We start from the raw sequence: 27,275 nt of genomic DNA, 5'->3' as shown, positions 1-27,275 counted from the left end.
TAGGAACATATTATTTTGATAGCTAAGATTTTTTATTAAGAATTTTTTTTAAACTTATAAATTTTGAATTGTTTGTATTTTTTTTTTTTTTTTCTCCTCCACAGGTTGGTGCACGTTGTTTAGAGACTGGGGTGTGGGGTGCATACTGGAATGTTACTATCAATGTTGAAGGCATTAAAGATGAAAATTATAAAAATGAAGTGAGTCCAAACTTCTCTATTTTTAATAAACAGCTACTAGATAGGAGTTTTCCTCTCTAGTAGTTGTTTAGTAGCTGTTTTCCTGATTGTGGCATGTTTTAACTTTTCACCCTTGAATAATCTTGTGCCAAAAAGTAGTATCTTTTCGACCAAAGATGCCACTCCTTAATACACCTTTTCCTTAAGTGAAGTTATGTCAGTCCATTATCATTGACTCACCATAGCAAACACCATTATAACAATTTTATTCAACATAAATTTACCAAAAAAACCCCGACCAGAGCTCCATAAATATAGTGTTCTCTTTTAATGAAGATTCACTTCATCAAAATATTAATTATAGCAAACTATTCTTGTGGTCTCAATGAGTTTTCTATAGTTAGTATCACTCCAATTATGACAAACATTATCCAGGCATGGAGTGGTTAGAGTAATCACAATAGTTAGAGTAACCATTATTCACTCAATGCCTATCATACCTGATAAGTGTTATTTTCAACCACAAAACTAATGTAATTAAAATAACTAAGCACTGGGTTTATTGGTCATACAGATTTAATACTACTAGTTTCGCCACATAACCTAGTGGCTTCATCTGGGTTTGAATGAACATACAGATATAAATATAAAACACAATAAGCGTTAATTATATCTGTATGTTCATCCAAACCCAGATGAAGCCACTAGGTTATGTGGCAAAACTAGTAGGTGACTAGTAGTATTAAAGCTTTACGACCAATAAAACCCAGTGTTTAGTTATTTTAATTACGTCTGTCATACCTCTCATTCAATGATAAAGCACTCATTACTGCCCCTATCAAACCCATTCCATCCATTTATCACTCTCCAAGCCCAAAATCTGTTCCTTGTGTTCTTGCTGGCCACACTTGCATAACTTCCAAGTGAAACTCTCCTTTCTATCATTGAAAAATTTCTGCATCTGTCCTGTAAATTATATTTCCCCCATTCACCCTTGTCTACTTTTAACCAAATTTTGTAACCCACAAACTGTTCACTCTGTTTTTGTATGGAACATTCCATAGATCTACCGATTTCCATCTTAATCATGAGCCTCTGGAACTTCTCCACTTCCTTACACTCAAGAAATCTAGTCATACTAAAATCCTTATAAAGAAGGATCACTCTTTATCTCTACTTATATTCAACATCCATGGAGCTTTTGAGCTGTTTTGTTCACTTTTGCAATATCTCCTCTGAACTTCATCTTCTTATGACCATCACTCCCAAATCCTTAGTCTTGTTAATTTCTTGCAGTGCACTTTGGACATTTTTGTAACAGTGTGTAATCGTTGTTAGTTGTCTTCTGGGCAGTTAATATCATAACTTGATATTGGATGTGGAGACTTTCAACCAATCTATGTTAATAATTAGAAATAAAACTACAAAAACAATGAAACCTACTAGTTTTGCCACTAAAACTTATGGCTTTTTTGGGCAAAAAATACTTAAAAATAAATACAATAAAGGCAAATATGAACTATAACATTGCTAAAAACAAACTACGTAGGCACCTTTGCAATATAAACTGGCTAAAATCACAATCACATGGGAGGTGACATGAGTTAGCTATTGTTAAGCATAGTGTGCAGATAGATGGCTGAAAACAGACATGTGGAAAGATTTGATAAGTTATTTCCAAATATCACACAAGATTAATCCTTGATTCCTGTTAAATGTACTTTGTGGAAAGATGATGATAGTAGATTCTTTTATGTTGTGAGCTGTAAAGCTTCTATGTAAGGCATGGAGCTCTTATTTTTCTCTCTCTCTCTCTCTGTCTGTCTGTCTGTCTGTCTGTCTGTCTGTGTGTGTGTGTGTGTGTTTGGGAAAAATGAAAAAGCTAGGCCTGAATTGTCTTCTTGGTTGTTGATGTCTTCAATGTGTTCTTTCTATCTTATTTCAAACCTTCATGATGTCTGGCCTGTGTAAGAACAACTATGTTGTGAGATTCTTTTATGTTGTGAGCTGTAAAGCTTCTATGTAAGGCATGGAGCTCTTATTTTTCTCTCTCTCTCTCTCTGTCTGTCTGTCTGTCTGTCTGTCTGTCTGTGTGTGTGTGTGTTTGGGAAAAATGAAAAAGCTAGGCCTGAATTGTCTTCTTGGTTGTTGATGTCTTCAATGTGTTCTTTCTATCTTATTTCAAACCTTCATGATGTCTGGCCTGTGTAAGAACAACTACAAGAGCATGGAATATTATAAATCCCAAGATGTTTGTAGAAGTAGTTGTGGTCTTTAGGAGAATGAAGTAAACATCATACAGTCAAAATGGACTTTAAAGTCATCCTGATGCCATGAGCTTTGAGGAAACTAGCAATCTTGATAGAAAGTATACCAATGTAAGGGATGGAAGCTGAAGTCTTGTAGTGAATGGTGAGTGGAATAAGAGTTCCATGCCTTACATAGAAGATAACTTTACTGCTTACAACATAAAAGAATATACAGCGGTCATCTTTTTCACAAGACACACTTAATAGAAATCAAGGATTAATCCAGTGTGATATTTGAAAATTGTTTATCAGATTTGTCTATATATGTAAAGCTTCAACTTTTCAGTCCACTATCTGCACACATGAACAATAGTTAACTCATACCATGTTCCACATGGTTTTAGCCAGTTTATATTATAACAGTTTCTACATAGATTATTTTTAATAATGTTATAGTTCATGTTTGCATTTATTCCATTTATTTTTGTGTTTTTTTTACCTAGAAGAAACCACAAGTTTTATTGGTGAAATTAGGTTTTATTGTCTTTGTAGTCCTCCAAATAAAACCCAGTTTAGTATAATGTTTTAAATAGAATTCATTACTCTTATAAATTTTGCTCAATATGTCATGAGCTTCATTCAGGGAGAACACAGAAGGCTTGGCTACAACATTTAATTTATGAACACAAGAACAAATCATATGACATGAGTATACTATCACTTGTCATAGCAGTACAAGTAGGAGCAAACACTATTAGAGTTCAGAGAAGTAAGTTTAGATGTATAATTAATTGAAAGGATGGTGAAAATCTCTTCTGTTAGAAGAATTAATTAAAATAGCGAAACCTTGATACAGAAAATAATTGATAACTATCATCCCTCTCCCAGATTGAATCTAATGGTAAAAGGATCCACATACTCTACCTTAAAGGAACATCAGAACGAATAGTAAGGACTCATCACAGATATAATCTGTATACCACCTTCAAACCAGTCATGAAGTTGTCATTTTTCTTACCACCTATCAAGAGGTGAGATAAACTGGCGTATTTTTTGAATCATGTGAAGCCATATACCACTGTCTTAATCTTAATCTGATAGACTGTATGCCTCTAAGTTTTTGGGAAACTTAGAGGCATACAGTCTATTACTGTTTTACTTTTAGTAATAACAGTGATTGTCATTACTTTAACAACTACTGTTAATTGTTTATAATTTTTTTTAAATTAATTATACATCTATATTTAATTCTCTGATCTCTAATAGTGTGTCCTCCTACTTGTACAGCTATGACCATGACACATGGTAGTCATGCTGTATTACTCATTCTTATGTTCATAATTTAAATGTTGCAGCCAAGTCATCTGCATTTTATCTGAATGAAGCTCATGATATATTGAGTAAAGTATATAGGAGTAATATATTCTATTTAGTTTTCTTTTACATGTGTAAAGTTGTTATTTAAAACATTATACTATGTCTAAGAAGCATGTCTCTATTAAATGTCTAGTTACTAAAACCCAGTTTATTTCTTATTATTATAACTTTATGTTTGATTCCTGTTTTTCTATGGAGTGCTACTTGCAAATCTATCCGCCTTATCTTGTCTGATGTTACAAAAATGTCAAATAGAATGATCTTTGAGATTTAATTTTTTAGATTGGATTATTATTTTTAATCTTTTTGTCTGAACATTTGCAGTGATAATATCACCGAGTTCTTATGAATGGAAAAAATTCTTTAGGAATGGAAACCATTATTTCCATATTTTGCATTAAATTTTTTCTCCTTGCCCAACTCTTGATTTTCCAACATATGTTACAAAAATGACTAATCTCTCTCTGATATTTCTGGTTTCTTTTCTGTTTACTGCCTATGCTAATGCTGACAGTAGTTGCAAAATATTTATCAGTCAGAAACTAATTTGACTAGCTCCAGTATACTTGTATAATGGTCAATAATAACATTGTAGTAATAATCCATTTGATTCTAATCTTTAGAGGTACCTGTGACATAGTATATTTATTAATAGAACACGTAAAGACCACAGTAATAACTTTTAATTAATACAGGTACAAATATTTTGTACTGAAATTTACAGTACATCTTCAGTGTCAAACAGTTAAAAGAATAGAATACAAAGTACAGAACAGTTGGTGGATCAACACATATAATTGTTGCCGTTTGCTATGAGAATAATTACTAAATATTAATAAATAATCCTTTAAAGATAATTAATTTTTATTGCTGGTTGCATAAAATAAAAATCTCCCAGATTTTTGAGAGAGAAAGAGAGACAGTCATTTCGATTTAAATTCGGCTGATGTAAAATAACTTCAGAACTTTCTTTAAAAGGTGTTCATATTTGAACTTGCATCTATGGAGGAGAAAGTTCATTATAGTAGAAAGTTCATGTTGTAAGATTACTGGAGAGGAGCACACTTTATGTGCTCTATTAATTAAGGATTTGATAATGCCAACTTTTTGAAATGTGTGATGAGCAGACTTTTGATGAATGTATCTGCCAGTAAATGTAGGTTTTTGATAAACACTTGTAGATAAAGTACCAGAAGATGTACGTGTAAGGAGGATGTCCAAGAATGGTAAACTACCAGAATTTTCTTTTTCCATGGTGAATTGAATACGTGGGTGAAGACTATTTATCTGTTGTAGAAATTTGGAAAATTCTTCTTCGGAATGTGGCCAAATAGCAAAAACATCATTGACATAACAAAACCAAAGAGAGGGTTGAGAATGAATGGATTAAAACATAGTATCTTCGAAATGTTTCAAAAAATAGTTTGCCAAAGGTGGAGATAGAGGGCTACCTTCAACTTGTTTGTAGATCTTGTTTTTCCAACTGAAATAACCTGAGCGAATCTCTGAAATCAATGGGCTAACTTCTTTAAGAAAAAATAAAAATTTATCTATTTCAAAAGCCGATAAGGAAAAAGATGTTGTGATCATGGATAAGACTGACTATGAGAGAAAAGTATCCATTAGAAGATACCTCCACTTACCAAGAAATCAGTCATAATCCTACAAATTCACAAATTAAACAGTTAAATAAGTTACTTGATGAAGTTATGAGTTGGCATCCTAATTATGTGGATAAACTACGTACTTATTTTGGAAGAACTCCTCTCATATATGGCCTCCCAAAAACACACAAAGAAGGCTATCTAGTAAGACCTATCGTGAATTGTATTGATTCTCCTACTTATTGAATTGCAAAAGTCTTATCATGTTCCTTAACTGCTCTTACTGGACACTTCGGATCATACATAAAAAATTCGACATATTTTCTTGAGAAAATCAAGGATATTCAAATCAAAGAGTCTGAGTTATTAGTCAGTTTTGATATTGTTTCTCTTTTTACCAATATCCCACTAGCTGACACGGTCGAATTACTATATGAGGATTACCCTCCAGATATCGCAAATCTTTGCGATATCCACTCAGGTTATTTCAGTTGGAAAAACAAGATCTACAAACAAGTTGAAGGTACTGCCATGGGTAGCCCTCTATCTCCACCTATGGCAAACTATTTTTTGAAACATTTCAAAGATATACTGTTTTCATCCATTCATTCTCAACCCTCTCTTTGGTTTCGTTATGTCGATGATGTTTTTGCTATTTGGCCACATTCTGAAGAACCTTCCACATTTCTACAACAGATAAATAGTCTTCACCCACGTATTCAATTCACCATGGAAAAAGAAAATTCTGGTACTTTATCTACAAGTGTTTATCGAAAACCTACATTTACTGGCAGATACATTCATCAAAAGTCTGCTCATCACACATCTCAAAAAAGTTGGCATTATCAAATCCTTAATTAATAGAGCACATAAAGTGTGCTCCTCTCCAGTAATCTTACAACATGAACTTTCTACTATAAAAAAGTTAATAGAATCAAATGATTACTTCCCCAATCAAATCCAGCAAATAATTGAGTCGTATGTTCCAATACCTCAGGTTTCTTCAACAGACTGCAGAGTTCCAATCCCTTACATTCCAAGTATCTCAGAATCGATAGGCAGAATTTTGAAGAAGCATCATCTGATTCCCATGTATATTCCTATCAACAAAATATCTTCTTTATTGCCATCTACAAAAGATAAACTATCACCTCTATCTTTGGCTGGCATTTACCAAATACCATGTGAATGCAATATATCTTATTTTGGACCAACAGGCCGTTCTGTGGAAAAAAGAATTAAGGAACATCAATATTATATTGAATACATGAAACTTCATAAGTCTGGTCTAGCACAACACAGCATTGACACTACTCATAATATCCAGTGGGATAAAGCTCTTCTCCTCCACAGATACAGGTTCATATATGAACGCCTTTTTGAAGAAAGTTCTGAAACTATTTTACATCGGCCGAATTTAAATCGAAATGACTGTCTCTCTCTCTCAAAAATCTGGGAGACTTTTATTTTATGCAACCAGCAATAAAAATTAGCTATCTTTAAAGGATTATTTATTAATATTTAATAATTATTCTTCTAGCACGTGGCAACAATTATATGTTGTGATCCACCGACTGTTCTGTACCTTGTATTCCATTCTTTTAACTGTTTGTATGACACTGAAGATGTACTGTAAATTTCAGTATGAAATATTTGTACCTTTGTTAATTAAAAGTAGTTACTGAGGTCTTTACGTGTTCTATTAATAAATCCACTTGATTATTGTACAAGTCAACCAGTTGACTTGCATAATGAGCAAGATCCAAATGCATTACATTCATTGCTTTTTTGTTTTTTTTCTTTCTTCAGAGAGATATCAGAAGAATCTTTACCAGTCTAGATAATATCAAAAAAATCTCTTGGACTTGATTGCAGTTCATTCTCAGTTTAGCCTAAGGTTTGTGTTTCAGAGTTTTTTTTATTTTTTATTTTTTTACTTCCCAACCAGCCAATATGGATGAAATACTCAAAGTACCTTAAGATTTTTCATGGATCGAAACATCATTGGCATTCTGCCTTTTGTCATGGAATTACTATCCTCCACTAATGGCTCTACAAATGTTGTTAATCCCTTAACAACATTTGTAGAGGCCATTAGTGAATTAGCAGTCATGGAGCGACCTTTGTGTCACCTAACTAAAAGCGTATTTGGTTACTTGGAATTTCCTTCATTGTCCTTCGATATTTGTACATTTTTGCTATCCAATTTATTTATCATCTCTTCCCAAACATAGAAACAAATTTAACATATGCAAAAATAATCAATCCTGAAATTGACAACTGATTAGCTTTTGCAGTGAATTTATTCAATAGTACTCAGTTTGTTCTTTTATTCTTCAATTAGTGCAACACAGTTTATATTCTTTGAAATGCAGTTTTCAGATGAATTCTGAAAGGGGTATATATCAGGAATTTGATGATAATCAAATTCCTGATATATACCCCTCAGGGAGTGTAGAGGATAATTATGATAGTACTACATGAAAAAGTTATACCATTATTAACTTCCGATCACAATTTTCCTCCAAATTAATCTGTTATCTGTCAAGATTCCAACATTATCAGATCTTATATTTCTGTATTCTAAGGCACTTTTTGCTGTATCAATCCACCTATATCTTGGTCTTCCTTTGGGTCTTTTCCCTGCCAACCTGGCAGAAAACGCTTGTTTTGCTATCTATAGACTGATTCAAAATTTTGCTAATTTTGAAGATCTGCAATTCTCCCTCCCTCCCATTCCTGGAACTGAATTATGAATATCCACTCTGTCCAATTTTCTACTGGTTTGAAAGTTTTCAGGCAGTATTCAAAATCTATTAATTAATTTTACAATTTTGACAGAAGAAATAAGCCAATAATATATCTGTCAAAGCAGGTACTTCTAATTACAGTTTATTTCTTTGAAATCTACAATCATTTGTTCAACTGTTTGCTGAAATCATTTTAAGCTTTAGAAATAAATACTATACTATATTTTCACCATATAAAAACTGTTTACATGTGTTTCACAAAAAGATAATTTAGTAGTGTTATTTTTTTTTTTCTTAAAAAAATTCTAAATATTACTACTTTTACGGCTGCTGGAAATAAGTTATGTCTTAGAAATAATAGATAATAATCCTATCATCTGGAGGAAAAGGCTGAAAGCTTAGATTACTCTCATTATTATTGAGGAAGAAAGAACACTTCCAGAAGTCACACCAAAGAGCCTTAAGCAGTAGTACAGACATCAACAATGTTGTGACATCAACAATTTCATTTTCAATTATATCTGAAACAGTTATTGATGTTTATTATGATATTGATATATTGGTCATTGACATTTCTTTTCATGCTTATGGAAAGAAATATCAATCATAATTAAAATTAAAAAAATAATTAAATTCATAATTAAAAAAACAAAACAATAGGAATTGAATTAAATAGGAATTGTTTGATAATTGTACTGATGATGTCTTATGATTCATAAGATGAAATATTTACATATTAAAGTTTTTTACAAAGCAGCATACATGCTGTTGTTTTATAATTCAGTTTTTATTGTTGTTTGATAATTGTACTGATGAAGTCTTATGATACATAAGATGAAATATTTACATAATAAAGTTATTTACTGTGGCTTGTATGTTATTCTATAGTTATGGATACTCCATAGGTTTCACTATGTAAGAAAATAATAATTCTGTTTCTTAACCATTGCATAATATATGATGAAATTATCTGAGACACGTCCTATACAGAAATTATTTACATTTTATGTCTGTTTTGAAGTATTCCAAGTATTCCCCTTTCTGCTGCTGCCATCGCGACTGCTCATAGTAATTGAGTTATAACAATCTACTTTTTTATAATTTCATGTTTCATACTTTTCACAGTGTGTATTCACATTTCAGTATCCAAAATCTATAACTACATTTTACCTGTTGAGAAATGAAGTAATTATTCTCTTATCTGTATCCATTACTATTTCTTTGCAATTTGATTATTACAACCACTACTTTCTATTCTTTCTGAATCCCGGTATTCAGTTGTTTAGGGAATAGCAGTTAGTTAAATTATTGTAATTTTTATTAATAGATTATCTGTTATTGTGTGTTTTTAGTCTTCCTTCCTGAAGGACATTTTCTGTCCTTCAGGAAGGAAGGAAGCCGAACAGCATGAAATACTTTTTCTGCACTTCTGTTTATACAGAATCTTGTTTTTTTCCTTTGAATATTCTATAACAATTTGTTTTACTTTGCTATTTTGTAATAAAAGATATTATTAGTGCTATTTTGAAAATTTCTTCTGTAACATACACACTACTATGAAAATATAAAAGACAAAGTTTTACTATAGGCAACTGTATTCTTTAAGTATAATTTCTGGGAAATTCCCATGCTACTCCTCTTAAACATTATTAATATAATTAACGGCTATTTTAGCCTGTTTTTGTTTAGGAGTGTCCCTTATATTTAATACATTGGCTAACATAACTCAAAAGGGGTATATGTATATTTTAGGGCATTATGGGCGAGTATAGAAGGCAATTATGGCAGAATAAAAAATGTGGAAAGATTATATACATACCTTGATTTTGGTGTAAAGATGCCTTCTAAATCCAAGCTCTTGTTGAAGAGGGGAAGAGAGGGAAAGAACATGGGGATGTACTTGAGACACGGGAAATAAGTTTGGGAACCCGGGTTACTATTAATAATATATATATAAATATATATATATATATATTATTTTGTTGTGGGGAGAGGGGGGGGAAGAAGGGGAAGGGTATCCTTATGTGGAAACTGGGGCAAGGGTTTATGGGGTGTGGACCGTTTCGGTCATCGTCGGAACTTTGTGGGAATGACTGTAGGGCTATGTCAAGGCTGAAAGATGTATCTGCCAAATTTGGGCATTTGTTGTCGCTAAATGGCCGGAGGCATGGCTTAATTTGTAAGTTTTGGAACGTCCAACATTCGGAAATTAGGTAGGGGCAGTGGACGTTGATAAAATTACCATCGCATTTTATGGCAGTAGTTTCGGATATTCTAAGCATCGTTTCGTTTTCTTGTTTGTCAATGATTATGGCTTTGTCAATTTGGGGGATGTGTTTTAGTTCAAGGGCGTGAGCTGCAATTTCAGTCTTCCCTGTATTTTGTGGTTTGTTTTTCTTTTTGATGTTGCGATGTTTTTTCGTGTTCAGATATTCTGGAATGGGAATATTGCAATCCCTGAAGTGCTCTTGTAGTCTAGTCCATAACGACCTAATTGTAGAGCCCGTGTAGGTGACGTCACAGTCTTTTTGACAAGGAAATTTGTAGACTACGTTGTGGTGTTCGAATAATTCTTTATGAGTGAGAGATTTAGTAGGTTTTAGGAGAGTTGCTAATTTATGGTTTGTGGTGAATACTAGCTTATAGTCCGTGTTTTTGAAAATGTATTTGTAAGCCTTGTATGTGTTTTGGATGTATGACAATTTGATGACCATATGTGTCGGGAAGTCTGCTTTTGTTGTATTATTGTTAAGACGGGATTTTGCTGTATAGTTTGCGTAATTTATTAGATGCGTGGGGTAGTTGCGATTTTTGAAAACCTGTGTTAAATACTTGAGTTCAGTGTTAAGAAAATTGCTGTTGGTGGAGAATTTGTAAGCATTGATAAATTGTGATAGGATGATTTTTTAACGGAATATGGGTGGTATGAAATGAAATGGAGGTAGTTTCCGACATGTGTGGGTTTGTGAAATATCTTCGTGGCAATTCTGTTATGGCTTCTGATTAATGTAAGATTTAAGAAATTGATGGATTTGTTCTGTTCTGTTTCCATGGTGAATTGTAGTCTGTTGCTAAAATCGTTGAGGGATGTTTGTAAAACAGAGATGTGTGAGGGTTTGCCAATGCATAGAATCTATTCCTTACAAACATCCCTCAACGATTTTAGCAACAGACTACAATTCACCATGGAAACAGAACAGAACAAATCCATCAATTTCTTAAATCTTACATTAATCAGAAGCCATAACAGAATCGCCACGAAGATATTTCACAAACCCACACATGTCGGAAACTACCTCCATTTCAATTCATACCACCCATATTCCGATAAAAAATCAGTCATCCTATCACAATTTATCAATGCTTACAAATTCTCCACCAACAGCAATTTTCTTAACACTGAACTCAAGTATTTAACACAGGTTTTAAAAAATCGCAACTACCCCACGCATCTAATTAATTACGCAAACTATACGGCAAAATCCCGTCTTAACAATAATACAATAAAAGCAGACTTCCCGACACGTATGGTCATCAAATTGCCATACATCCAAAACACATACAAGGCTTACAAATACATTTTCAAAAACACACGGACTATAAGCTAGTATTCACCACAAACCATAAATTAGCAACTCTCCTAAAACCTACTAAATCTCTCACTCATAAAGAATTATTCGAACACCACAACGTAGTCTACAAATTTCCTTGTCAAAAAGACTGTGACGTCACCTACACGGGCTCTACAATTAAGTCGTTATGGACTAGACTACAAGAGCACTTCAGGGATTGCAATATTCCCATTCCAGAATATCTGAACACGAAAAAACATTGCAACATCAAAAAGAAAAACAAACCACAAAATACAGAAGACTGAAATTGCAGCTCACGCCTTTGAACTAAAACACATCCCCCAAATTGACAAAGCCATAATCATTGACAAACAAGAAAACGAAACGATGCTTAGAATATCCGAAACTATTGCCATAAAATGCGATGGTAATTCTATCAACGTCCACCGCCCCTACCTAATTTCCGAATGTTGGACGTTCCAAAACTTACAAATTAAGCCACGCCTCCGGCCATTTAGCAACAACTAATGCCCAAATTTGGCAGATACATCTTGCAGCCTTGACAGTCATTCCCACAAAGTTCCGACGATGGTCAGACGATGACCGAAATGGATCACACCCCGTAAACCCTTGCCCCAGTTTTCACATAAGGATACCCTTCCCCTTCTTCCCACCCCCTCTCCCCACAACAAAATAATATATATATATATTTATATATATATTATTAATAGTAACCCGGGTTCCCAAACTTATTTCCCGTGTCTCAAGTGCATCCCCATGTTCTTTCCCTCTCTCCCCCCCCCCTTCAACAAGAGCTTGGATTTAGAAGGCATCTTTAAACCAAAATCAAGGTATGTATATAATCTTTCCACATTTTTTATTCTGCCATAATTGCCTTCTATACTCGCCCATAATGCCCTAAAATATATATATACCCCTTTTGAGTTATGTTAGCCAATGTATTAAATATAAGGGACACTCCTAAACAAAAACAGGCTAAAATAGCCGTTAATTATATTAATTAACTGTATTCTTATTTGCTAAAAACGATCTTGTAATAGGCAAATTTCAAGAACCACTTGCATCAGATGGGATTGTGTTACACCGAATGTTTCAAAAAAAAAAAATCTTATCAGATAATTTTAGCCCACTATGCTGTAGTGTTTTGGAATATAATTATGACAGCTTGTGTGTCGCACACAAGAAATTTGGAAACCATATCTCCTCAGTACTGTGTGAGGGCAAGGGAAAAAAGTTCATGTTATTTATTTTTATTTTTTATTTAATTAATGAATTTTTTTTTTGGTGAAGTAGTTTACAATTGTATGTTTTCCCCTGATAAAAACTGGGATTTCTTGCAAAACATAATTTGAGTATTATGAGATAATATAAGCATCTTCTATTGAGGATTGCTCTGTAGTTATTCTGAAAACTGCATGTTCTGGTAGTATTTGTTTTTCTTACTTTTATTCATTCTTCCTTAGTTGAATGAGAATAATAAAATATTATTATTATTGCACTCTCCATGGAGTCAACAGATTCATTGTGGGTGATTCATTCAACTGACAGTATATTTATTATACCAAATCTTAAAATCCTTAACAACACGTTCTGGTAATGCATTTCATTCACTAACAATTCTCCAAGTAAAAAATCCACTCCTCACACATTCCTCTTCATCACATTCTTACATAACTTCCAGGGATGGCCTCTGGTGTTTTCACTCTTACCTTCTACTCTTTTTATAATCCCATCTGGATTAATCTGATAACATCCTCTCACTAACTTAAGTGTCTTTATCATATCACCTCTTTTCCTCCTGTCCACCAAACTCTGCAATCCACATTTCTTCAACCTATCTCCAAAGTCCTGATATTGTCTTAGTCACTCGTCTCTGGACCCTCTCCGATGTTTCCACATCAGACTGAATACCAGGTGACCAAATTTGAGCACAGTAGTCCAAGTGTGATCTGACCTCTGCTTTGTACAGTGACACAACCACTTCCTTATATGTTAGAGTACTTCATATCATAGCATCACTCTGCACTATGATGTGCAGCCTTTGCTAACTTACAATATGCCCTCTAAACTTCAGTCTACTTTCAACTATCACTTCCAAATCTCAAATCTCATCGACTTCCTGCTGTATGGCACCATCAATATAGTACATAGTCTTATATTTCTGCACTCAAAAATTCAACACCTTGCACTTATTGTCCAAGTCAAAAGTATATTCAAATCTTCCTGAAGAGAATTAACATCAGCAGTGCTACTTATAATTCTCTCCAACTTTCCATATTCAGGAAACAACTGAAGATCCCCAGGTAGTCCATATGATATATCATTTACAAACAAGTTAAACAGCAGGGGCCCAAAAAGCTTCTGCATGCCACTTGTCACCCTCCTTTTTTTTTTTGAGACACTGCTCCGTCATACACAACTGCAAGTAAATTTCTAAAACAGGACATACCATGTACAATCCATTCTGACCATCATAAAGAATTCTCTGTTCATCAATCCAATCCTATATTCTATTCCTAACCAATCTCTCCAACACCTAGACCACAACTGCAGTTATACAGGCTGGTCTATAATTGGAAACTTCTGTCATAGAACTGTGCTTGTGAAGTGGTACTATTGTGCCTTCTTTCCACTCCTTAGGGACCTGCCCCACACTGTGCAAGACTTTCATTAAATAACCAAGTCAAGGGCATAGCCTTGACTGTTTTTCACATTCCTTAAGAATACTTGGTGATATGTCATCCATTCCCACAGCCTTAACATCTAATCCAATCAACACATGATACACCTCTGATTCTTTCACTTCCAGTTCTCCTAATACTTGCCTCCCTTCTATATATTGCACTGATTTATTTACACCAGTATGATATACACTGATAAATGCTCTTTCAATAATTCCACTATATCCTTTGCGGCTGTTATTTTGCTGCCATAATTATTCTTTCTCTTGCTTTCCACATAGCAGAAAAATTCCCTTGAGTTAACATTGGCCTGACCAGCCAGTCTCCTCTCATACTGCACCTTTTCGTTCTCTACCATGCTCGTCACCTTCCTAGCCTGCACTTCATACTCTTCATGGATCCGATCACAACTCTCTTATACCTCTTCCTCCATAGCATTTTCTTTTCCAGCAACTTGCTTGATTTCACTGTTCATCCATTTCATTCCTACTCTATTAACTTGCTTAATCCTTGGTATGTAGTTATACATTGCTTGTGTCAGATACTGCCTTGTGAATTTCCATGCACTGTCAACATCTTTACTGCTCAGAGCTTATAATCACCTGCTTTATACTTCCACACATATCCATTTTTGACAGTAACCTTTTCTTGTTTCAACACTTCCCAAACAAATACCTCATGCTCATTCTCGTTAACTGGCGGCAGTGTCAACACCACATTAACAGCTACATCTTGTGAAGTTATTACCAATTCCAAAACATAAGTCTCTAGTTGCTTCAGTCACATGCTGCCTAAGATATTTATCTCTCAGAAACTCAAGAAATGCACTCTCCTTATTCTCATATATTATCTCCTCATTCCATTCCTGATGGGAATTCATATGTTATCTCCTCGTTCCATTCCTAATCCTGATGGGAGACTTTAATTACAGGAATAGTTGGGCATATAATCTTTTTATATGCCCAACTAATTTGCCTCAACATTTCACAATCAGTATTCTCTACATTCCCTGGCCTATAACAGCATCCTATCAGATATACTAACCTGTTAATTTCTGTGCAATCACTATCAACTTCCACACTTTGTGGACGCAATTCCTTTTCAATCATTAACAGCATTCCCCCTCCTCTTTTCACATTTCTATCCTTCCAGAAAATTATATATCCTTCCATTTCTATTCTCGACATCATATCCTCCTCAGATAACTAAGTTTCACTTATTCCAATTATATTTGGACATACTGACTCAAAGCAACAAACTCAGTTTTCTTGTTTCAAATACTCCTTACATTTGTGTACAAATATAACAATCCCTGTGTCTTTGAGGACATTCTACCAGCACAACTTTCTCTATTCTAGCTACTGTATCATACTTCTCTTTGATCCTAGCTCCGATTTCCATTCCTACCTGTCTCATCCTCACCTTTATGCATTCCATCCATGTGCTGCTGCAACCACATCTTCAACCTCATGTCCATCTTCCTCCTGTTGTACAATCTGATTGTGATATCCTGCTTCACAAGTAGACTCTGTTCATTTACTACATTAACTGTGACTCTACACCTTCTTAGAAAATAATAGGCTTTCTAAATGCCCAACACCAAACCCATTCAAATGTAATTCATCAACTTTAAGCCATTCCAACTTTCCTTCATATTTACTCCATAGATTTACAAATTTAATTCCCTTTGCCTCAATATCTCTTCTCTCTCTTTCTCAATTCACTGTTGTCATCTGGGAAACAAGGCAACGACTTTTCCAACAACACTATTATTCTTTACCTGTTGCAACAACTTCCTCAAGTGTCCTTTGACATCTCCCCCCCCCCCCCAAGTAAGTCATTTGTGCTTGTAACTACCACTAATTTTGATGCCTGGTCTTTCCTTTTCTGCACTGCATCAGTTATTGTTTCATTGTTCCACCAGGAAAGCATGTTTTGTGCACTTTATTAGTTATCACACGATCAAGTTCCATACAATGATATTCAACTGTCTTTGACTCTTTCTTCATAATATCAACTTCCCCCTTTTCATTCTCATCAGCCAATCTCTTCTTTAGATGTTTAATATCCTCTTCCAGATGTTTAATTTCACTTTTCATTTTCACTAACTCTTGCCTGAGCTCTTTTATTATGGTCCTGACTCCTGCTCCCATTTCTAATTGTCCTGATTGAGCAAGATACCTTCACATATGTTAATGCTTTCCTTCTTTTCTTTTACCCAAACAGTCCACAAATCTTTCACATGTTTCAGAGTATACATATAGCAATTTTTGCAATGCATCCACTGCGAAAAATCCAAGGCAGAGCTCGATCTTCTTCCCAAAGCTTTCTGTGCCGCCGACATGCATTTCTTTATGGACATCATTTTCAGAATTACTTGCATCATAATATTATATTACAGTGATACCTCGGCTAACGAAGATAATTCTTTCCGGAATCACATTCGTTAGCCGAAACGTGATTTCCCGTAGGTTTCTATAGAAAATTGTTTAATTCGTTCTGGATGCTGCCTACTATTTAAAGATAAATTTTATAAAAAGCACGCTATAAAAGGGCAAAAATTCACCAGAGGCCGAGATGAACAGCTACCCAATTAGATGAAGGAGAGACCCACCAACCCAGTTGGGTTGGTGGGTCTCCCCTATGTGATGTGGTCAGCTCATTTCTTGTCACACACACATACAGATGGAAAAGATAAGCTCCTGGAATGGCCTGATCGTTCATGTTTACTGCTTTATGTTAGCACGCATCCACTAAAACATTCGTTAGCCGAGTCCAAAAAACAGCGAAAAAATCTTCGTTAGCCGAAAAATTCGTTAGCAAGGTCACTCGTTAGCTGAGGTATCACTGTATTATGATGTCACTACACTAGTGGCCAAAATTGTGGAAACCTTTTGGAAAAAGTGTGTTTTTGAGGTTTGATGGTGTACTACTATAAAATTATATATCAATGGAAAGATAATTTAATCAAGAATGTAATGCAACAAAGTTTATTCAATTATCTGTATTCTATGAAAAGTTATAGCCAAATAACCAGAAAAAAAGAAGCACAACTTGCTTAGGATGGTATGAAGTAGCTTTCCTTCATTTGAATGTAACCAATGAGCATGAGTGTTTAGAGCCAATCAGGTGTCATCTTGTTTTGGCAATGAGCCAATAAGGTCACAGTAGGATTCAGCTATTGATGTCATGTATTGCAGCTAAGAGGAGGACATTTGTCAGTGTGTTATGTGATTGCTATCAAGTTGTTTTTTTTTGTGTGTTCTTTCATTTAGTGAGCTTGTAAAACGTAATAAAATTAAAGAAATGGTGCAAAGAGTTAACTGGTCACCCAGAAAGCAATGTAAAATAGTACTATTAAGTGAACAAGGCTACAGTTATGAAGAAATTAGACAAAAAATTGCTGGAAACAAAACCAAAGGAGGCATTTCTAAATTTTTGAAGAGATATAAGGAGACTCAGTCACTACAAAACCAGACTGGTAAAGGCAGGAAAAGGTGCACAACAGCAAGTGATGATAGAAGAGTTGAGAGACTGTGCCTACGTGATAGAAGAAAATCATCTGGGTATATACAAGATGAAATGGTGCAATACAATGCAAAGTTGAGTGCAAGGACTGTTTGGTGCTGACTGCAGGAATTTAGTCTAAATGCTAGAATTCCACGAAAAAAGCCATTTTTATCTCTCAAACAAAGTCTGAAAAGATTAAACTGGGTTAAAACCCATGTTAACTGGACAGCAGAACAATGCGACAGTGTTATTTGGAGTGATGAGACCAAAATCTCCCTGTTTGGTAGTGATTGCATAAAATACATAAGGAGAAGAATCGGAGAAGATTTGCATCCTGATTCCATTACACCTACCATGAAACACTCACTTAGTGTTATGATCTGGGGTTGTATGACATCAAAAGGTGTGGGTAGAAGTTGCGTGATTAATGGGAATATAAATGCCCAAAAATACATAAATAAAATACTTGAGCCCAAACTGAAGCCTTTCGCACGTGATCTTTCCAAGATAATGAAGCATTTATATTTCAACGGGATTCAGCTCCATATCATGTTGCTGCTGTGTGCAAAAAGTGGTTTCAAGATAATCCTATTCCACTGCTGGAATGGCCTGGGAATAGCCCAGATCGAAAATCTATGGAGTTGACTAAAGGAACTTGTTAGTCAGAAGCAACCCACCAATAAAACCCAATTAATAGAAGCAATAATCCAATCTTGGTTTCACATTGTAACAGCTGCAAAACTAAAAAACTTGGTTCACTCCATGGGAAGGCATTGTAAGGCCATAATTAACACTGAAGGTTACCCAACTAAGTATGAACTCACATTGAGAGAATTTTTGTATATCTCATTTTTTCTATTGTTTCATTATGTGTTTCATTTTTCTTCTTTATAACTGCTGTTCTAATAAAAAATCCTTCATAAAAGTTATTGCATTACATTCTTGATTAAATTATCTTTCTATTGATATATTATTTTATGGTATTACTCCAGAAGAAAGGGTGTTATGAGCCATCAAATCTCAGAAACACACTTTTTCCAAAAGGTTTCCACAATTTTGGCCACTAGTGTATACCGTTATTAGAATACAATTCACATTATGATATCACTATGCTTTTTGATATAAATTGATATGTAGATGAAAATAGTCCTTTTATCCCATTTTTAGTAAAATGTTACTACTGTTACAACTAACAATAATAATAATAATATTTTCTATGTTCTGTATTCTGAAGCCATATATATTATGTAGGATGAACAGTGTGAACTCTTCCAAGTATTACTTTTACATTTACATATTGTGGAAAACTGAGTATTTCATGGCTCTTCCAAAAAAACTGCTCTGTAAGCAGCTATGACTATGTGTTTTTAAATAAATACCATTTCTAAAAAAAGAGAAGAATTATCCTAATTTCATTCCTTTTTAGAAATTAGGGCTCTTTACCAATGCAAAACAAACAAATCAGCCAGCCATTATGGTCCATAATGTATGCTACTGAGCTGAGAGATGTGAGGAGAGTGTAACGGTTTTCTTAGGTTTTGAAACCAGGTTTTTCTGACCAATCTAGTACTATCAGAACCTTCATTCATTTTCCTTATTGAGACAACTAAGCTTGAGTAGCCACTGGAGAACATTTTATTATTACTATTTTACTAAGTGGCTGTGGATAAGAATCTCCATACTGCCATGAATGCTTACGAAAATATTTAGGTTGTAGATGAATTTGGTTCTGTAAATAACATAGCGCAAGGCCATCACTCAGTGTATTGGAGGCTTGAAAAAACATTTAGTCTTATCTCTGATGTTAATTATCCTACGTATAGTGTTAATGTATTATAATTTCCAAACTTTTGTGGTTGTGGACATAAAGAAAAAAAGCTTGTGCACCTAGAAGGCATAAGTGTCCTGTTGATTCTCTTTATTTTTATTTTATTCCCTCAAAAATGTACTATTAGCCATTCTGAAGGAACAATATATTATTCTGTGTTATAAAAACAACTTAAAAAAATTCCTCTTCAAGAGTAACTGGAATCAGTAGCCAGGTATCTCTCTATCAATATTTGTACTCCTGAAAAGGAACATTTTTCAGGACTACAAATTTCAAAAATTATATATCTTGAACAGTATGGAACTTTCTAAAAGAACAGTGAATGTGCAATGCATCTTTACGTTTAGGAGACTAGATTGTTTTCTCCTTTCAGATTTTTTTTCCTTTTTTTTTTTTTTTTTCCAAGCAGACATGACATTTGCATGCCTGTTTTAGTCATGGCTGATAAAGTTTCACAAAAATAGTTAGCATTATCAGTACTCAATCTCAGAAGTCTGGAAGAATTGCCTGTTTTCCTGCTTGCTGAAAGCAGTAGCTTGTAGCAGTGCTTCTGTGATTTATACTCTGTAATCTAGATTTTTTTTTCTTGCACAGGAGGGAACTGTTCTATGTCCAAACACCTTCTTTGTAATATTTTTTTGTTGTTGTTGTTTTCTTATTACAGAGTAAAATGATAGCTGCTGATTTGCACCCATCAACTTCACCCATAGTGTCATTGTAAGCGCTCCATGATCCCATTGATGGATTGCATAGAAGATAGCAGAAAATCATCTTTTTTGTCTTTCCAACATAGTGCAAACACTTTTCCTCCTGGTAAAGCTTGCATTTCCACCTTTGATAGCTTTCCTGATGCTGGATCTAGATATCTTACATTTTTGTATTTTTGGTACCATAAATGCAAAAAGATATTAGAATTAGGAATATGATCATGCATTACCTGATCATATTCCTTATTATTCTGAAAATGCAAATATTTCATGATGAGCCTGAATTGGTTTTCAGTCATAACATCACAAAACATTGCCGTGTTCAGAATCCATTATATAACAGCCTCCGTGGCTCAGTCAGCATAGACGAAGCCTCTTTGGTCGGAAAGACATGGGTTTGATTCCTGTCCAAGACATGAGGAACCTTTATCCTGGTCTCTTCCAACTAAAGGTGAGTTAGCCAGTCTCATATGGAGGTAGGGGGGGGTTTCATCCCCCCAGGATAAAAGTGCTATAAAGAAGAAAAAGAATCCATTATATAGACTAGTACATTTTGAGAGCTGGGTTTTTTTTCATACCTTGCACTATGATGTTATAAAAGCAAATTGGCAAGTTCAGGATACACATAGTACTTATCTATTGTAACTCAGTAACCTTTCCCCACCAAAGGGCCTAGTGACTGCATTATTACATGTATCGACAAGGGGAGATCCAAATATTTATCATATCATTTGTCATATCATAAGTTTTAAAATCCCAAAGATGTCTACTCTGCACTTCACAAAGCATAAAAAATTTTACACCATACTTTGCTTTCTTTTGGGGAATATATTGTTCATATTTCAGTCTACCTTTAAATGACAATACGGCTTTCATTCTCAAGTCTCTCTCTCACTCTGTAATTTAGATATAATGATCTAAATTTCTGATGAATTTTCATCAGAAAATCATAAATTTTGTTGAGTACTAGACAAGGATGTGTTGCCTGATCATATTCCTGATTATTCTGAAAATGCAAATACTTCATGATGAGGCTTAATTGGTTTTCAGTTATAACATCACAAAACATTGGCGTGTTCAGAATCCATTATATAAACCAGTACATTTCAAGAGTTGTTTTTTTTTTTTTTTTGCAATACCTTGCACAGTCAATAGGCACTATAAATCCAAATAGCATATAAATATCTATTGAGCTGCAAAGTTTGCTGCAAGAATAAAGACTGTACTCAACTTGCTGATGTTTGTAAGCATAAAGGCTAGTCTGTTCCGCTACGAAGAAAAGTATATCGTTGTCTGGAAATAAAATTACTGAAAATGTTGTTGGATCAAAGTCTTCAGTAATTCCTAGCTTACCTATGAATGGAAACCATGAACAAGCTGGTGTGCATTCGGTGGTGATCACTCATTTTCAGACATATCTAAACTACAGGTAGAATCACTATCTTCAGAGCTAGAAAAATTTCCCTCATCATCAGTAGAGCAAGAGCTACTTGAAAGGCAAAAGCTTCAACTTTTCTGTATCTCCCAAACTTTTCTTTATTTTACCTTGAGTGAAAAAAAAAAAAGAAATGTTCAGGAGATTACTGCTACTGCTGTTGCTACTTACCATCTCAGAAATGAGTTTTGTTTTGAATATGCTAGCTAATTTATTCTTTTCTTTCTGAGTAACAGGCTTTAAGCTAACAGATTACTGACCACCTATTGAGAAACAGAAAAAAGAACTTGTCCAAGGAGGCACACTAAAAAGTTTCAAACAATAGCTGATATCCTACATGCAGAAATTTCTTATTTGTTTTTCATTTTTCTGATTGATTTAGCAGACATTTGAAACTTTTTATTTTTTTATTTTATTTTTTTGTAGGATGACTGTTTTTAAACATTATTTCTGCAGTTATCCAATATCTCATAATTTCCTGATTTATAATAATCAGGACATAATATAAATCAGAAAAATATAAATAATGTGCTAATTTATAATAGTCGCAACTTAGTTTTGGTATGAAAAAATTAAGTTGTTGGTACAATTACTTCGGAAAAATAATGAATTAAAATAAAGTACAGGTATGTTCATCATCATCAGTGGTCCTAACAGGCATTTAAGTGCCCACAACCTTTCCAACTATTCTTGGACCTTTGCAACTGCAACCATAACTTGAGGTTAAGGTGGTTAGCCCTATGTCTGTAGATATGTGTTCACAGGGTGGTTTGCCTGTCTGGGGGACAAAAATCCCGAGTTTCCAGGTGAAAAAAACCCCTACCTCCATATGAGACCAGCTAACTCACCTTTCATTGAAAGAGACTGGATAAAGTTCCTCATGTCACTGGCAGGAATCAAACCCAGGTCTTTCCAACCAAAGCTACAGAGGCTCTGTGCAGGTATGTTGCATAGCAGTTTTTCTGTGTGTGTGTGTGTGTGTGTGTGTGTGTGTGTGTGATAGTTTGTGGGGGGGGGGTAAGCCATCAAAGTTAAAATACAGTTTTAATTTTATTATGAAAAATTTGAAATGAAATTTCACTTTTAATGCATGCACCTATGCATATTTTGAATGATAAACCATCATCAAATTCCTGATATGTACCCTCAAGGAGGTGTACAGGATATGGTAGTACCACATGAAAAATTTACATCATTACTAACTTCCTATTTACAATTTTTCTCCAATAAGTCTTGTCAAGACTCCAATATTATCAGGTCTTATATTTCTGTCTTCTAAGGCACTTTTTTACTGTATCAATCCACCTATATCTTGGTCTTCCTCTGGGTCTTTTTCCTACCAACCTGGAATAGAACACTTCTTTTGCTAATCTTTCCTCTCCCATTCTGTTTAAGTGACCATACCACCTGAGATTAGCTCTGCTAATGCATTCCTGGATGCTGACAATATCAAGTTCTTTCCTAATATCCTTGTTTTTAATATGATATTGCCATTGATGCCATCTGTTCATGCTTCTAATCTTTCTCAGGACTCATATCTGCGTCTTTGGTCAAGTGTTTTACTTCTAACCCAGCTCTCAGATCCATAAGTTAAAATTGGTTTAAACATTGTCTTGTATACAGCTAATTTAGTGGTTTGGCTAATTTCTCTCTTATTCCACATAAATTTATTCAGTTGACTTCCTACCATACCAGCTTTCTTGATTCTGTTGTCTATTTCCATATTTAACTTACCATCTTCACTAAAAATCATGCCTAAGTAGCTGAAATGTTTTACTTGTTCCACAGGTTCTCCATTCACAACACAGTTGACATTTTCAATGTTTCTGCCTATTTTCATTGTCTTTGTCTTTTTAATGCTGACCTTCATACCATATCTATTACAACAGTTATTCAATTTAGTCATGGAATCTTGCAGACTTGTAGCAGATTTTTTTAGAAGTATAATATCATCCGCATGAAGCAAAGAGCTGAGATTAACACCTCCAATTTTGATATCAGGTGTAATACCACTTTCCGTCATAATGTGATCCATATAGATAATGAATAACACAGGGGATAATGTACATCCTTGTCTCACACCAGATTTAACATTAAACCATCTTCCTGTACTTCCTTGAATTCTAACTGCTGACTTACAACTCAAATAAAGATAAGTACAGTGGTACCTCGCTAATCCAAACTAATAAAAACCGTGCTCGTTTGGATTAGGGAAAAGTTCGGATTAACAAATTTTCCCTCGCGATGCAATAATAACTACCGTTTAAGACCAAAATAATCAGATTTTAATGGTACATCAATTTAATAATGTAAATAAATGAAGTAACTGATAGAAATAAAAAGTTACTGTACTTATTGTAATCTAAAACTTAAAATATACACAAGTTTATTTTAGTAAAAAAATTAGCTTGTATGTACCTTTCTTGTTGAGGATTTGGATTTAATAAAATTGCATAGTTCAGTACATAACTTAATTTGCATAAAAAATATCACTTTCTTGTACACAACACAAAAAAAGTTTTACAAAATAACACAAAAAGTTATTTCCTTGTAAAAAAAGTCACTGATTTTCTTTTTCTTCTTGAAAGCTAAACTTTTTTCTAATGCTTCTTCTCGGAGCTGCATTAGCAATAAAATTTTGTGGAATGGTGTATCATTCCGCTTAGCCCATTCCATACAGACATTAAACTGTCAACTGCCTCTTCCATGTTTCTTCAACTGCCATGTTTTCCTTTCTTTTCTTCGAGTTCTTTATTGTCATCATAGTCTTCTAATTCATTCTGTAGCGTCATATTTATAATTTCAGCATCTGATTTGATTTCGAATTCACTTTCGGTTCTACCTGTAATCCATTCCATAACATCTGTTTGTGAAATGTCAATATTTGGATTTATATTTGTAACCGAATTATGCACGTTTTGAATTTCCTCTTTTTGTGCATCACTGTAGTTATACTGTAATAATAATAAAATAAATAATAATAGTTAAAATAATAATTATTAAATAAAAATTATAGTACAGAAAATAATACGTAATAAATAAAACTTTTTTTTCTTTCAAACCGCAGTTCAGATTAGTGAGATACCACTGTATTGCTTGATATAATGCCCGTTAACACCATATAACTGTAGTGTTTGGAATAGCTTTTCTCTTGGCACCTTGTCATATGCCTTTTCCAGATCTACAAAACTTAAATACAGATCTCTGTTATATTCCCATGATTTCTCAATTATCTGTCGTAAAGTGAAAATCTGATCATAACAGCCTCTATTCGGCTTGAATCCAGGCTTATTCTTCACCAAGCTTCTCTTCCACAGTCCTTCTCAACTGTTTCTTAACTGTACTTGCATATATCTTACCAGGAACACTCAGTAATGAAATGCCTCTGTAATTCTCATATTCAGTTTTATTTCCCTTTTTATATATGGGTACTATGAGAGCTCTACTCCAATCATCTGGAATTCATCCTTCTGTCTAGGCCTTCTGAACTATGCAGTGCTGCCACTGTAAGACTTTTTTACCTCCATACTTGAGCATTTCTGGTCGAATATCATCTACTCCTGCTGCCTTTCCACATTTCAACTTTTGATGGCTTTTTCTACTTCAAGTATGGATATGTATTCCTGACTGCATGCCTGGTCAGTGTTTTTTTACCACTGTGCAGTTATCACCTCTTGTTTCATTTAACAGTTTTTCAAAGTAATTACTCCATAATTCAAGGATATCTTTTTCTCCTGTTTTCATGTCACCTTTATCATCTCTAATTCCTTTTACAGCAATCTTTCATCCATTTCTGAGCTTCTTCAGCAGCCTCCAGAATATCTTCCTACCTTCTTGATATTTATTTTCTATGTTCTTGCCAAAGTCCTCCCATAACTTTTGTTTAGCCAGTTTTACACAGTGTTTAGCTTTCTTACATTTTTGTCTGTATTCTCTGAGTGCACAAGCTGACTTATTTGCCAGGAACTTTTGATATGCTTTCTTCTTTTCCTTCACTGCCTCTTTAGCTTCCTGTGTCCACCATGGAGTTCTGATTTTTCTATCCTTGCAGACAACCTCACCACATACCTCTCTGGTTGAATCAATCGGGTTTTTTTCAAGGCTTGCCACTGAATCTCCAAAGTTTACTTCCTGCTCTCAAACTCTTTCATTTTTTCTTGAATAATATTTGTGTATTTTAGTCTAGAGTTCACATCTGAGAGCTGCTCAACTTTTATTCTCTTTAAAACTTTCTTACATGTTATAATACATGTTATTCTTTTCAATATGAAATTCAATTTTATCCTGCTCAAGACTAAATGGTGATCACTTCCAATTTGAAATCCTCTGTACACTGGTGTCCTGCACCAGGGGGGAACTATCATCAATAACATAGTCAATGAGACTTTTCTTATTCCTAGCCTCTTCTCTCCATGTGAATTTGTGCACATTTTTATGTTGGAACATGGTTTTAGTAATAACCAGTCCTGAGCTGAAATCCAACAGGTATTTGCATTATTATTAGTTTTGCTCTTTTCTTCAAATTTTCCCAAAATATTTTTGTATTTTGTATTTTTGTAATTGTTATTATTATTATTATTATTTAGGCCTCCAAGGAATCAAAAGACTCATCGTGGGAGGTCCTTCCTAGGAAACACAGTTTATCATACCACTCCTTAAACTCATTGGCCGTTCTTGCTCTCACACTCCATCAGCAATGCACTCCGTAGTTCAACCACCCTCCATGCAAAGAAACCACTCGTCACCCTCTTGCTCACATTTCCTTTCGTAACTTCCAGGGATGACCCCCCCCCCTTGTCACTACTGCTTCCTGCTGTTCAATCAAGCAAAAGAACTCCCTAGTGTCAACCCTGTAACCACCTCTCATCAGTTTAAAAGTCTCAATCATATCACCTCTCCTTCTTCTGTCCACCAAACTCTGCAGTCCACATTCCCTCAATTGATCCTCATAACTAACATTGTACAGTCCTGAAACGGTCTTTGTTATCCACCTCTGTACCCTTTCCACAGTTAATTTATCCCCTTCAAATCCTGGGGACCAAATCTGAGAACAATAGTCTAAGTGTGGTCTGATCATTGTCTTATACAACGGAATGATAACTCTTTTATCTCTGCAGGTCAGCGTCCTTCTCATTATTGCAGCAATCCTTTGTGTTACCTTCACCATCTTTGCAATATGTCCCTTGAATTTCAGGTTTCTATCGATCATTAACCCCAGATCTCTTGTCTCCCCTACTTCCTTCAGTATATCTTCTCCAATAGAGTATGCATATTTCTGCTGGTTTAGATATTATGCAGCAATTTCAAAGTAAGCAATACACTTTTCTATAGTTTATCATTTTTACAAAAATACAAAGATGAT

At 34.4% G+C, this 27,275-nt stretch overlaps 1 protein-coding gene across 1 annotated transcript in view; it reads left to right on the top strand.

Moving 5' to 3' along the window:
* LOC150110052 (formimidoyltransferase-cyclodeaminase-like) overlaps window positions 1–27,275 on the top strand; it is a 286,116-nt gene that overhangs the window by 238,252 nt on the left and 20,589 nt on the right. Inside the window, exon 12 of the mRNA XM_090390935.1 lies at window positions 105–200. Coding sequence (XP_090247061.1) covers window positions 105–200 — 96 coding nt within the window. The remainder of the gene's footprint in view (window positions 1–104; window positions 201–27,275) is intronic.

Source organism: Typopeltis vanoorti, chromosome 1, assembly GCF_054136105.1.
Source record: "Typopeltis vanoorti isolate ZY-2024b chromosome 1, IOZ_Tvanoo_1.0, whole genome shotgun sequence".
NCBI lineage: Eukaryota > Metazoa > Arthropoda > Arachnida > Uropygi > Thelyphonidae > Typopeltis > Typopeltis vanoorti.
Note: the sequence above shows the minus strand (reverse complement) of the source record. Positions and strands in the feature narration are given on the sequence as shown.